This window comes from Falco biarmicus, chromosome 12, assembly GCF_023638135.1.
Source record: "Falco biarmicus isolate bFalBia1 chromosome 12, bFalBia1.pri, whole genome shotgun sequence".
Taxonomy (NCBI): domain Eukaryota; kingdom Metazoa; phylum Chordata; class Aves; order Falconiformes; family Falconidae; genus Falco; species Falco biarmicus.
Window position 1 is genome coordinate 3719784 of NC_079299.1, and position 14401 is coordinate 3734184.

The 14401-nt window shown below is 42.2% G+C and overlaps 1 protein-coding gene and 1 long non-coding RNA gene across 4 annotated transcripts in view; both read right to left on the minus strand.

Moving 5' to 3' along the window:
• Window positions 1–521: 521 nt before the first annotated feature.
• Window positions 522–14401, minus strand: part of STON1 (stonin 1) — a 35039-nt gene continuing 21159 nt past the window's right edge. For 2 of the 3 annotated variants that reach the window (XM_056356849.1, XM_056356852.1), the window contains exons 4-5: window positions 5116–5318; window positions 522–4719 (exon numbers count right to left, since the gene is read on the minus strand). In XM_056356849.1, the coding sequence (XP_056212824.1) occupies window positions 4645–4719; window positions 5116–5318 (278 nt within the window). In that variant the 3' untranslated portion in view covers window positions 522–4644. The remainder of the gene's footprint in view (window positions 4720–5115; window positions 5319–14401) is intronic. The other variant, XM_056356850.1, reaches the window with a different exon arrangement.
• LOC130157389 (uncharacterized) lies at window positions 8383–14400 on the minus strand. The gene is made up of 2 exons (XR_008824843.1): window positions 9670–14400; window positions 8383–9521 (listed from the first exon to the last, which is right to left on the minus strand). It is a non-coding gene; the product is annotated as an uncharacterized LOC130157389 (long non-coding RNA).

The window sequence follows — 14401 nt, forward strand, 5'->3', positions numbered from 1 at the left end:
CCCAAATAGCTGACTGGTTTGCTACAGAGACAGCAGCGCAGGAGAAGTGGCATGGTTATTTTACTCTTAAAGCTCATCCTTTGAATGCTGCCCCACAAACCTCTGCCTCATTTCCCTATTTCCCCACAGAGGTTCCACTATTTCCCTAGTAATGGCTCATTTGAAGAGCAGACTTTGAAATTTTTGGAAGTCTTAAAACATTTGTTGCTACATTATGTTCAAATATCCCAGCGAGATCAGAGGAAGAGCTCAACAGGAAAAAACTCTGTATTCTTTGGGTTACTACTGTTATGCAAAGAAGGCCAGAAAAGGGCCTGCCATAAATGATCATTAGCAGAATATAGTGCATTATTCAGCTTCCTGCAACTAGCTTTATCTAAGACGAGGAGCGATGTCCCCCACTCACAGTAGAACTGCTCTTTCTAATAAACTGCAATACCTGATGATACAAGATCAACCAGTTAATTATAGCAAGTGTAAAAGAAGCTTGGTAAATTTCTGGTAAGGGGACAAGAAACTGCTAGTTTGAAATACAACTTTATTTTTTTAATCAATAGGCAATCTACAAAATGTTATTACAAGATTATCAGCACGATCTGTTTATACTTATACTGACAAAAGACCCAAATAAAATTATATTTTCCATTAAGAATAACAGTACTGCTTCAGAGTTATCAAAATTATAGCTAAGAACTACCAATTGCAGCAGGTACTGTGTTTAGTCAACAAAAAGATAAATAAATGTAAAATAGAGGTGTGGACACCAATACTGCAGCTAAGAAGTCCATCAAGTAAAATAAATGCAACTAAAAGCAACACGTGAAAGCATGTTTTCAGATGTAAAGTACTTTTAGACAATTAATGTGGAATTGGGAGGAAAAAAAAACCAAGGAGCATAAGGAGGACAGCAGCTTGGCATCATTCAATGGAGTGCATCATCATCCTCATTTCTTGAGAGCTGCTACACAGGGGCAGCCAGACCATTGTTCCCAATCACTCAAAGCTTCAACTTTGACACCCAGTAACACCTCTTTTCCTCTCTTTTGTGCTCTTTTCTGGTTGGAATAAGCAAGCAGTGTAGGTTGCTTACCTACTAGCATCAAGAATCTTCTATAGTGGTTTTTTTTCCTGCCCATTACCACTGTTCCTTTCTTCTTCTCTTTTTTTTTTTTTTTATTTGCCTCTCCTTTATTCTTAAAAGACTTTGATGCAGATCCCATTTTGTCACTTAAAAGACTTCCATTGACTTCAATGGGTGTTTTAATCCAAAATTACATCAAGTACCATTTACATACAGTAATATAAAATAGTACGAGAAAGATGAATTCGAAGTTTGTCAGTTTCAGCTAATACAACACTTTGTAAATAAGGCAAACACACTATAAAAATAGCTGTTCTCATTGATTCCTGTTTAAAATATAAAATATCCCAAACCCTGCTGGTCCTTTGTGAAGGAAACAGACAATTTCTAAATACAGCCCTGTAGTAAATGTTAGTGAAGTGTCAGCATCCGAAGTGACCCAAACAGCTGGAAGCATTTCAGTGACTGCAGGCACTAGCTGTGGGAAGCAGCGATCAGAGACGTGTGAAACCTGGTTCCTCACATGATGCCAATGTACCTCATGGATTATTTAAGGCTCTGGTCCTTCTGCTAGCTGGACACTGAGCATTACAATGGCTTATTGCAACTATTCCTCACCTCCATTCCCCTCCCAAAATTACAGGTAGGCTACATATAGACCAGATTTCTAAAGAATCAAAGCCAGTCTGTTTACTCGCTATCACCTGCTATAGCATTCATCGAAAATGTTAACAAACAAGTCTTAAACATTGAGAATGTTCATTCAGTAGGTTATACTGAAGGGCACTGGACAATGCAGAAGAAAAAAAGCCAGGGTGTTTCTGCTTTGGCATGCTGCTGTAGAATAGGAAGTTAGAATTTGAGGGGGGGGGGAAAGGAGTCAAACAACCCAAACTTTCTGCCATTAAACTGCAGCCTATTTTTAAATATTCTGACAGCAAAGCATACAAACATCGGTTTGAGACTGAACTTACAGTGTGGCAGTATTTCTGTGGAATTAATTCCCTGTGAACTTGATCCAATTCCAAATAAAATTAATGGTGAGTCTGGCAGGTCTCAGATGGAAAACCAAGGGTCTGCAACTTAGATAAAGCTGTAGCTTCCCGTTTTTTATGTTAACGAGTTCAGTAAGGCTGAATGGCCATTTTCACTACACCTGCTGTAATACAGATGCGCTAGCAGGAAAGGTGACTTGTAACGTGGGTGCTCATCACTGAGGCCATTCAAAAGGATAGCTCACATCTCGAGGGGTCAACGCTACACAGGCTTCTTAGACACATCAAGATACAGCAGATACCTGACAGAAGAAAAGCAGCCGATGCTTCTGCAGGACCGGTAACACCACCAGGTGCCAAATGCCCAGGAGACAAGTGCTGCACATGGTGATCCTAAGGTGAAAGAGTCCCAGAACAGCCTGGCTGTCCATCCTTCTTGAAAACAGAACAATAGGGGCCAGCTGGGCAAGACAGGCTCTGAACAGCAACCACTGCTAACAGATTTACTGAATGAGCTGTATTAATGCCAATCAAAACCAGCCAGCCTCAGACAAAGGTTAGTGCAGGTATCTGCAACACCTGTTTTGCTTCCTCTACCTTACCGAGCAAAGAGGTTAACAGATATTGTAGCTCTAGTGTAACCATGGGCTTCAGCAAACTGCAGAGCTCTGCCGTGAGGCGAAGTATAAACGCTTCGCCCTAGCGCACACTGTGCCCCTTCGTTCAGCTGAGAAGTATATAAATCAAAATTAAATAGGAATAAAACCAAACATGACTTGAAGGTGCCAATGGCTTCTCAAGTCAAAACACGGATGGAGGATACAACAACAGCTGAGACATATTTGGATCATGACTGCACTCAAACGCTTGCTTAGATCTATAATAATATAATCTGCTAATAAAAAGGGATATATAGAGAAGCCAAAATACCGTAATAGTCTATTTGGGGCTTTGGCAATGCAATGCCCATAAAAAACCTGCCCTCAGGACTTACTATAGAATCTATTACCCATTTCATTCTCAGCTTCCAAATGGGGGGGAAAGTATTGTGATGAACTAGGTTCATATTATGGCCTTCTGTTTCCTCAGACTGGTAATTTTCTCAGTGCATATCCCACGTATTTCTACTTTTGGGGAATAACATTTATCTGTATTTTTACACAGTGTTCATATAAACAGTTACAAGCTGTACAAAATATAAAGTGAGACTTAGTGCATATACTATATTTTTGTCCTCCACTAATTTGAGTTTGAAGTAAGGATAATTTTAAGAAAACTGCAGGGGGAAGGAAAACTAAAAGTATCAGGAGCAATTTTTTAATTTATCAGAATGTTTCAGACCTGGAATTACAAAATGACAAAGAGAATAATGCATGAGGGGAAGCGTTTAAAACCTTTCCCTAAATGCCAATAGTTTGTTGAAAAAACAGTTAACACATTGATACAGGATTAGTAGCTCAAGCTGCCTGCTGATGCGTCACCGCTTCGCTTTTCTTGCAATAGTCCATTCCTGCATTATTTCCCCACAGAAAATGCCTTCAGAGCCCAGTAGCATGAAAACATCTCCCCTCCCGTGCATGGAAAGACTGTCTTAGAAGTTACTCAAAGCAAGAGTTCCTGCAGTTTCCAAATCAACATCTGGAACTTGCATCCTCTAAAGGAGACCCAGGGCAAACAGCAGCGACCAACTGTTTTTTCAGTTTGTGGGGAAAACCCACCACTGGAGTAAATTCTCCAAGCTTCATCAAATGCAATGGGCCCCGAGTGAGTTACACTTGCTGAGGATCTGCCCCTTGTCTCACTCGCTGCAGCAGTGAAAAAAGATTTGTCTAATGCTGGCACAGACAGTTCACTCACATCTGCCATATGTTTTTTTACCCAAGAGATTACTTTGAGTGAGCCTATAAAGTGCTGGGGAGGAAACACTCGCAGCCACAGAAAAATGAAGAATATTATTGCGGAGGAACTTTTCCCATTTTACCAATGAAATCACCCCAGTTTCCAACTCATTAATTGAGGCTTTTGTTGAGAATAATATTACAACTTGCTCTGTTCACATATATCGAGGGGAGCAGAAACATGGGGGACTTTAGTTTTCAAACACCGCTAAAAGATGTAATTGGTCCTGCTGGACCTTACACAGATGCTGGTCTGCACATAAGCACTCTGGCAGTTTTTATTGCTGAATATTGTATGTCCAACTGACATGAACTCTTTGAGTAGTGCCATTAGGTTTCAGTATGGAGTATGAGATCACTCCCAAGTCATAGATACACAACAGGAAAATAATGTATTGGAATCAGTCAATTAAGTGCTCACATTCTGCAAGTATTTACAAGGAGACTTTACTCATACCAGTATTCCCACGACAGGAAGTTTACTTGAACGCAGGCCAGTCAAACGAGTACTGATTTTCAGAATCAAACCCAAAAGCACTAAAAAAGAAAAAAAAAGAAAATTCAATGACCATGTTTATCCTAAACTAGGTCACTGCGCTTCTTCTAACAATAAATTTCCTATGTAAATTGATTCCTACTAATATCCTATGATGTTGCCTCCCATCCTCTTTTACTGCATTAGGCAGTTCCCAGCCTTATCTGGATCTTCTCCATCAAGCCTAATCCACTTCTTTTCAATTTCAACCTGTAGTTAGAAAACAAAACAAACAAAAACAAAACAAAACAAAACACAGGTAGAATTAGCAAATAATTGTGCACTGAAAGTGTGAACTGTAACAATGGCACAAATAAAAGCTTTGACACAGTATCAAAACATTTCCAGACCCAACCGATTTCAAAACCACTAAGTCCAAAAATAGTGTAACTGAAGAAAAACAATGCCTCATTTGCAGTTCTGTTTTTCAGCATCTTCTTTGATCAGACAAGGAATTATTTTTTAATGATTCTTTTGCTCAAAGTCATTATCACAAGTACATGCAAGATATGTTGAGAATACAAAGCACATTTGCTTTGCAAATGCTGTATGGGGGAGTGGGGAGGAAGAAGAGGAGGAAAACACTGAAAACAGCCCCGAAAATACCTGGCAATTGTAAAAAGCTTTCTGGACCACGTGTTTCTGGGGCTGCAGATCGCTCTCTACGCCCAGTGATTTGACTTCTGTTCCTGAGGCACAGGTATCATGAACAATGAACTGGACAGTGGCAAACGGATACCAGTCAGACGGTATTTCCTGGTCTGATCCCAGTTCCAATTTGTAAGACAGGCTGTGTGGATGATCTGAACCTTGGAAAAGAAAAAACAAACAAACAAACAAACAAAAAAACCACCATCAGTTAATTGTCTTTTCTTTGTTTACAGCAAGAGAACACAGTTCTATCTTTTACTAATGCAGAGCTGTCGTTATGATGCAAGATTATTCTATCTATAACCTTTTGCTACATGGGCGTAAGGTGGCCCCTCACTCATTTTTTGTCTGCTTCAGCATGCTTTCCACAATCATTGCAGTTTTATGAATTAATTTAGACAAGATTTACCAGAACCTTCCAGCTTCTGCTTGAGAGAAGAGTATTGCAAACTTAGGGATTGGTTGCTAAATTCAGACTATTAGGGAAGAATCTCAGTTTTCCCTTAAAAATACATTTCTTACTCTCGTAGAAAAATAAAAACTGGAAGGCCCCAGCTAAGGCAAAGTAGATGTGCTGCCCTGTGTCCAACAACCACCCTTTCCAGAGCCCTCTGCTGTAGGAATTTTACTGGAGTGTTTATTTCAAGTACTACAGCTATCTTGTGTAACATCATCTATTACAGTATGTCTATGGCAGCGAGATAATGGCACAGCTCAGAGTGCTGCTCCAACAAGATATATCCCAGCTGCCAGGATAAGGGCGACCTGGACTCCCTGCTCTAGCTTGATTTGTTATGGGAAAAGAACATACCCCATTTCTTCCAAACAAAAGTATTACTAAAGTAACCATCATGTTATAAAACAGAATCGTGAAGGTCTGCCCACATAGTGCAGCATATTCTAAATTACTGTAATCCAGCCTTAGATCTTAGGGATCGCTTGCTTTCGAGTTTCTTATATGTGGCAATGTAAGGGAAAGCATTTCTCCTTCTCCTGGCGCACAGGAACACCAGGGTGAAAAGCCTGCTTTCCGAAGAAACTGAGGTCAGCTGGCTCACTATCTGCATGAAAGCAGTATAACATAACATAATGAAAAGAATCCTTTATATCGCAGCTGCCTCTCCAAATTCTTCAGGGCAAAAAGTACTAATTCTGCATTTCTCCGCCTCTCCCGGATTTTAAGCATCAGCATAGACAACTAACTACCATTTGGCTGCAGGCAGAAAAAAACCAGCAGAGAAAGGATTGGCTGTATTTTGTCAAAGGCAAGCCTGGCAGTGTCTATTTGGGTTTCATCCATTACACTGAATGGCATCTCAAAGTTCAGGCAAAAGCGTCCCATTCTTTATGCACTGCCTTTCTCTGGTGGCAGGAATCAATTTCGTATCAGAATGAAGGAAACACTGAAGATGGAGTTAACATGCACTGAGCTTTATCCATCCCACGGGAAAAATTGCTGTAACGCTCCACATCCACAGGCTCATGGGCATTTCATAAGGCAAAAATAAATAAAAAAGCTACATCTCCATTATTCCTGGGAGCCTTGGGCGGGGTGCGTCCTCTGGTCTGTGCTGCAGGTTTTCCCTGCAACCTGCCTCCCAGCCTGCCCAAGCCAGTTCTGATTTTAGGAGATAATTTATGTTTAAGCAGTTCGATGGGCAGAGTTCTGTCACACATGTCTCTGACTTCACCAGAACAAAGTCTAATTCAATAAACCATCCTCCAGCTTTCATTCCAGGTCTGGCATAAAGTCAATAGATCTGCAAAAACCAAGGCTTAAAGCATGAAATTCATGTTTGTCTTAATCGCACTCACTAGAACATTTAACATTTTTTTTTTCCTTTTGACTAGTTATGTAATTAGTATAATTAATAATTCCCTCCCTCTTCCTTGCTGTTACACTCAACAGCCCAATTAAAACTTGATTGCCTGAAGAAAAGGTGAGGGAAGGGGAGAAAGGAATGAGAATTATCCTTTGGATTATCAGCCCCTAAACTTCAGATGGGGAGGTCTCCAGCTCTTTTTCTCCCCTTTCTTTTTTCCATGTTTAGTAACAACAACAGTAACCAGTAGCTTAAAAAGCCGTTTGCTGACTGCAAGTGCTTCTCTCTGTTCGGCTGACCCCGAAGGCACACACACACAAGAACACAGCAGCATTTACAGCCAGCAGTCAGACAAGGGGCACGTCCCTGGACAAGTGCAGTCCTTCACTGTCTGGGCTTTGCTGGACGTGGCTGATTTACAAGCATCCCCTGCAGGCTTGCTTCCAGCAGTACATCCTATATTCGATCCTTATCCTAAATGCCATTTCTTTATTTAACTTCTTGCAATGTTCAGAGAAAACCTGAACTGGATTTCAGAAAATAATGCTATCTACACATCGCCTACAACCCTGCACCATGGAAGAGTATCAAACACTGGCCATGAAGTCTTACAGGTGTCTTTAAAGGAAGATGTATCACAGTGGACAGCCAGCATCCACTCCCCACTAGCAGCTTCTTTCTACCAAAGCACAGCTCTAATACATGCTCCTAAGGAATGCATTACAGAAACTGTAGGAAGGGTATTACAGCTTGCACTCAGAAATGCAAGGGCAGAACCATAAAAGGGACCGGTAGGGATCACTGCAACAAAAAATGCCCAAGTCCTGAGCTCTGGAAATGAAGCTGCTCTAAATACATCCAGCACAACAGCATCTTTAGGGTGAGAAGGAAGTGCCCAGCTGTCACCAAAGCCAGCACAGAGGGAGGGAAATCAAACCGAGCAGGACAGGCTGGAGAGATGGGATGGAAAAACTTCACCCCTCCTTGCCGACTTTGCAACCCACTTGCCTCACCAAAAGCACGACGCTTTACAACACACACGCACTTAAAAAATGACAACCACCACCCAAACCCCAGCCCATGACCAAAAGCAGCAGCACTGTCATCTCCTTTTCATGTAACAGCCTACTGCTTAGCTCACTCGGGCATGAATCGGGCTCAGTGACCCACGCGGCTATAAGGTATGGGGGTGGAGTAGGCGGTACCGACTGCCATTTGTGCTAAATCAGTGCTCCTGGCATGTGCGAGACATCACTCACATCTCTGAGCACGCTACAGAACAGGGTCCTTCAAGGCACTAAAGCACAAAGTACCCGGTTTGCAAGCCGGCAAAGAGGTACAATGCCAGGGGGGTGCAGCATGTGGCTAAAGTCTCAAGACAATACACAGAGACAGGTAAAACTATTACATTAGAGACTTTATTACTGAAATAGAGGAGGGAACAAAGTCAGAAACAAGTGTTACAGCCACCTGCCAACCTCCTGAGAATGAAGTTGGAGCACTAAACAAGTGTGAGGAGGAGATGGCACTTCATCACTCGTGACAGGCAGATCTGTATACCTTTGTGACATAAGCCTTGTCCTGCTGCTGGCCATTTCTTGCTGTGTCCAAGCCCATTTCTCCTGCACTAACACTCTCTTGATCCACAGTCGTTCCTCCAGACTGCCTGGACGTGGTGGAATGAGCCCCTGTTGAGGTGGGCTTCTCCATCCTTGAATCTGCCATCGTCCCAGCAACAGCTGTGGTGACAGCAGCACCAGCGGTGAAGGAGGCCCCAAGAGGCACGCCGTTCCAGTGCCAAACTGTGAGATGTCATCCCGTCTATGGCACCACGACCCACCTGAGCTGTGCTCCTCTTGGCTCCCAGGACCAGCTCCACTTTCCTGTGGTGGTGCCAGAATGCAGCTTGGCAACAGACTTATTTGACCTGGTCTTTGTGCTGTTTGCTGTGTTGGGATGTGCAGACTGCACATCAGCCACAAGACAAGTGTCCTGGAGAAAACATCAGGGGTTGCAACGCTAAGATGGCACGTCATGCCTTGGCCAGGAAAGCGGCGCACTCTGCCTCTGGGGCTATGGTTGACCAAGATCTGAGGAGAGAGGGTTTGCTGAAGAGTAGCATCGTTTGGAGTCCATTTGTGGTAGAAGGAAAAGTAGATCTAAAGGCTTTTGGAGACCATGTTCAGCATCTTCCTGTTGTGGGAGGGAAACCTATGGAGAAACAAGTAGCAATGGGAATTGTCCAGGAAATTATTTTGTCTTCTGCAAAAGGGAATCCAGAAATAACCACTGCTTGGAATCTTCCTGGGCAGGTATCTGATGGTAAATGTTGGGTGATAGATGTCCACTTAAGCCCAGGCACAAACGGGCCGTTCCTCTTGGTCTGCTGCTACAGCCTTCACTGTTAGACGTGGCACAGTTGTGATTAGCCCTTAAAAAAAGTCTCAGGGTTTATATTCCAGATAACTCACACCCATAAGGTGGTCTGTGTTTGGATCTGATGAGTTGTGGGGTCTTTCCTTTGCACTAGGTGGTAACCTGCAGAGGAGAGACAATAGTTTTGGGATCTGAGTAAGGTTACTGCTCTGGGTCCTCTGGAGCAGCCTCCACTGGACCTTTTTGCACAGGGTTGCCCCCAGCCCATGCGTCTCCTGCACCAATGTCAATGTCAGAAGGAGGTACTCACCGCTTCACTTGTGGAGAAGTTCTTCTGCCCATTGCTGGAGCAACTTCTTCCCATCGGCTGTCAGACAACAAAGTGATCAACCAACACTTGGAAAGACTGTGACCATTGCCTTAGTTTTCACCTAAAACTGGCCAGTCCTTGTCATTCTGCTCCATGAAACTATTGCTTCCCAGGCCTTGTATTACACCGGAGTTTGAAGAAGAAAGAGAGGCTGCATGTACAAGATCCTTTTGCAAAAGAAACTGTAATGCTGAAAATGCAAGATGTTGGCCAGAAACAGAGAAAGAGGTACTGGTGTGGAGAGACAAGTGGGTTGGTGCAGGCACAGTGTAAGTCCGTCCACCAGGCTAAGACAACGTATTCAGATTCAAGCCCAGCTATCCAAAATGTGGCCCATCAGGCTCTGTGGAGACATGATCACCTGGACTGGTGAAAACTAATCACTCCTGAAAGGCAACCAGATAATTCGGGGAGCTAAGTGAGCTTTTACGAACATGAGAGGCAGAAACCCTGTGGTTTAAGTGTCTAGGCAACTTGTTAAGACTTTTGTGAATTGAGACACCTAAGACTTTCCTGTTTTATGTCTGAAAATCTGGCTCTTACTTCCTAAATATGTTCCAAATTCTTGCTGTCTTTCTTGAAGAATAACAACAAGAAAGCCAAAATAAACAAACAAACAAAATTATTCAGACTGTCTTTTAGCATTCATGTAGCATTTCACAAACAATTAATAATCTAACTTTGCTGCATGTACTCCCACAATTTAGCTCTTATTCACCTGTCTGAGTAGCATCCAAGCAACAATGATCTGAGAAAGGCTCATGAAAACAAGCAGTTTAGGCCAAAAAAATGTGGTGGTTATTTCAGTTAAGTACTAATTCTATTTTTACCAAAACAGCTCCAGTTCTAAAAGTCTTATTTTGAACATTAAAACGTCAACAATTACAAAGAACAGATTGACAGTAGGGTTGTTAGAGGTCAACAACCCCTGCAGCTATGTCTAAATGGGTGCATTTATCCCACCTTCTGGGAGGAATGCATAGGGAGTGGGAAGGTACCACCACCAAGAAGCAGTCTGCAATGGTGCTGGTGCCAGAAAGAGGTGGGTGGGCAGAGATGGAGCTCACCTGGCAAAGTCATGGCTTGGAGTTTCCACCTAGGCAGTTCAGAAAATAAGAAAAGAGGCAGCTGAATGCTGCTGGGAACCACATCAGCTCCCATACTGGAGCCCATGCTCAGATGCTAAAGGGCAGCAGCAGGGCTGCCAGCAGCCACAAGCTCCCCTGGCTCCATCTCTCTGTGTTGCTTAATCACTGCTTTCTCAGTGTGGCTCCATGATGCAGAAGAAAAGGAGAAATCATCAGCTGAAGAATTGTTGCTTTATACAACGGCCCAAGCATGGAGGTATCCTAGCAGGAAACACCACAGGGCACAAATTTACACAGCAAGAGATTAAAACAGCCGGTTTCAAAGTCTAACCTCTCCCCAGCTCCCTGGGCAACACAGGTGCATACAGCCGCTGCCACCCAAAGGCTGGCCCCAGTGCTGTGCTGAAATCATATGTTCGACGTTTCCTTATACGATGCCCCAATTTCACAAGCGTAGATTCAATTTGCAGAATTTTCAAACTTCATTGGATCAACCCTTTTAAGTCTAGAGCTTTTTACCTTTTTTTTTTTTTTTTTTAAAAAAAATGCTAACATTCTGGCTCCAAACTCTCCATCTATATAACTGAATAAGCATAGGCAGCTTTTGAAAATGTGGAGTATCTCGCAGCTCACATCGACTTTGCTTGGCCCGCGCTCTTCTAAGGAAAGTAAGGAAACACTTTAGCAGAATCCAGTGGATACTAACATATTTCGATGTCTATAAAGAGAATCACTATATAACTGTAGGCAACCTTTCCTTTCCTTTTTTTTTAAGAAGACAGACAAAGGCTTTTTGAAAGCAAAAGCCTAGGCATATTTTTCTCCCTGCAGTAAATGCATTATGAAAGTCTACATATTTCTATTAGTTTGACTGCCTCCAGATTTTTGGCATGCATTGGGACAAGTCTATTTTTAAACTCTTAACTGCATACAGAAAACTTGATAGAGAGGTTTAAAATTTGACTGGGCAGTATTACTACCAAAATGTTTTTTCGAACGCAAGAACATTTCAGGGATACAAATTATTTTGGAGATCTCAGCCAGAGGAATTATTCAAATGTCAAAAGTTTAAGCTACTGGTAGAAAATAATGTAAAGCTGTAGAATGCCACAAAAAACAGTTCTTACTATCAAGTAATATAAATCTGAAGTTCACTGTGCACATCAAACCCTAAGGTGAATGACCTGCAGAGAATTAAAGACTTTTGGAAAACTTATAAACTTCTTTAAAATTGCCTGACTCAATTGCTGACTTGATTTTGCAGAAGCAAATCTATATCAAATGGCAAAGAATATTAAAAGCTACCCAGCCGGTCAGTCCCATAAGCCTTGGGAAGACACGTGGCTCACAGCAGCACAGCGAAATCCTTGAAGCCTTGTAGCGCATCTTACATGTCTATGGATTTTGAAGACCTGAAGAATCTTCTTCTGCCTACTAGTTCTCTTATACCTCTCCATCAGCTCCTCTGCCCTCTCTGGCTATTTTCCAGAGTCCCCAACCCCTCCCTTACTGCCTCCCTTTATCTTCCCTCTCTCTGCCATTTCTCTCCCCCCACCCTTAATTCTGGCTTGGCTCCCTGCCTTGCGTTAACCTGCCTGATGATGCTGCAGCTCCTCTGCCCATCACTGGGAGCCACCGGCATCCTCTCTGAGCAGAGCGTGAGGTACCCAGCTAACAAGCAGCGTGTAAAAGGGAGCGATCGGCCAATTCGGGGGGAACTATATGGCATTAGCCACAGGTCCAAGCCAACCACAGCTTCTTCCAAAGCAAAACCAGAGATGGCGTTAACACGACAGCATTTCTGAAGCTGACCACGGTGGCATTTGTGCTGTTCCTCCCGCGCTGTGCATCGATAGAAATCGAAAGGCCCAACTGCTCGAGGTTTGGGAGACCTGATGGCCTAAGCAAGATGCAGTCTGCATGCAAAAGGGACCAGTATTTCCATGCAGCATCATTAGTCAAAATACTAGCTCTCGTCTGCCAGCAGCCATGCAATAATGCATGCTCTCACAACTGCCACATTAGCATGTTGATGCAGGATGCTTCAAATGCTCTTTTAATACCAAAAGCAATCTAGTTCATATATAGGCTTAGGCTAATATTCCCCTTTCATTGGTTCCTGCCTCAGTTTCTCTGTCAATCTGTTATTTCTGTCACTGAAATATTGGTCACAATTCAAATATCCAGCAGTAAAAAAATAAGGTAAAGTCATAAGTACCTAAACAACAATTCAAATTACATATAAGTTAGAATTAGTTAAAAATGGGGGGTGTGGGTGGAGGAAGTATCCTCGGGAGATTTTTTGCCTTCACTCTTTTTTTTTTTAATAGTTTTGAATGTTAAATTTCACCTGCACACACATCTAGATGACAAAACCTGGGAGTGGATATGTCTATTTAGCACTAGCATATCAGAAACCAGGACTTAAGAAGAGTAAATCTTTTCTGGACATTTTAAAGAAGTAGCTAGTCCAGACAGTTAGGATACTACGAGACTAGGCCAATCCATTTGTTAATACTACGTACCCACCCCCTTCTTAAAAGTACAAATTTTACAGATATTTTAGGCAAAATGCTTCAATAGATGCCTTGTCTTACACAGAGTCCTAAGGCCTCAAATACACATAATGCAGATCCAAGCAAAGGATCAAATGCCTTCACTCTGCTGACCTTGAAGCAGAATACTATATTCCTCAATAATTTTTATGCCTTTAGGAAAGTACTATATAGCACTATTAATCTGGTAATGTGACTAAAAATTGGAATTGTAAAACCATATATTTACATTTTCCTTCTCCAGAAAGTCATATTTTCTCCATTAAATTAAGGTAAATTAACTATTTGACTTGGTGGGAAATTAACAACTTCCACACACGCGACTATAAACTTCGCTGGTTTTATTGCTGCAAGTTTTTAGTGAGGTACCATCACCAGAGAGAAATGGGGATAAAGCAGGATGCATTTTCTGCCAGTGCAGTTATTGCCATGAACGTACGACCCCAAGGCACAACCCCAGAAAAGAGGCAATAGATATTAGCCTTTGCAAAAGCACAGCCAGCCTCCTACAGCAAGTTTGACCACAGTACCTTCTCATTATGTACCATACCTGCTGTTTCTTAAATGACGCTAAAAAGCCAAGAGTTACAATTCCACCTTTTCTATCAAACGTGTCATATTGGGTGGGCAAATCATTTTACCTACCGACGTTTGCTTCCCAGCCCACCATTGCCCAGCTGGTATATGTGAAGCATAAACCCTTCCCTCTGTCTTAGTGCAGACCTGAGGTTTAGTCAGAATGTTGAGATTCCCTTCCGTGATGTTGCATGCCTGTAACTACTGGCAATACACCTGCCTCCATCAAATAAATTAGGAAAATGTCCTTTAAATAAATAAATAAATAAATAAATAAATAGATAGATAGATAGATAGATAGATAGATAGATAAATAAATAAATAAATAAGGCTATATTCTCTTTTTCCTAAAAGGTTACTCCAGCTTCTACCAGTATCACCACACAGATAAAAACCCAAACTACAGAAGCTGACGGAGGTACACAAGCATGAAAACAGCAAAGGTGTGTGCCC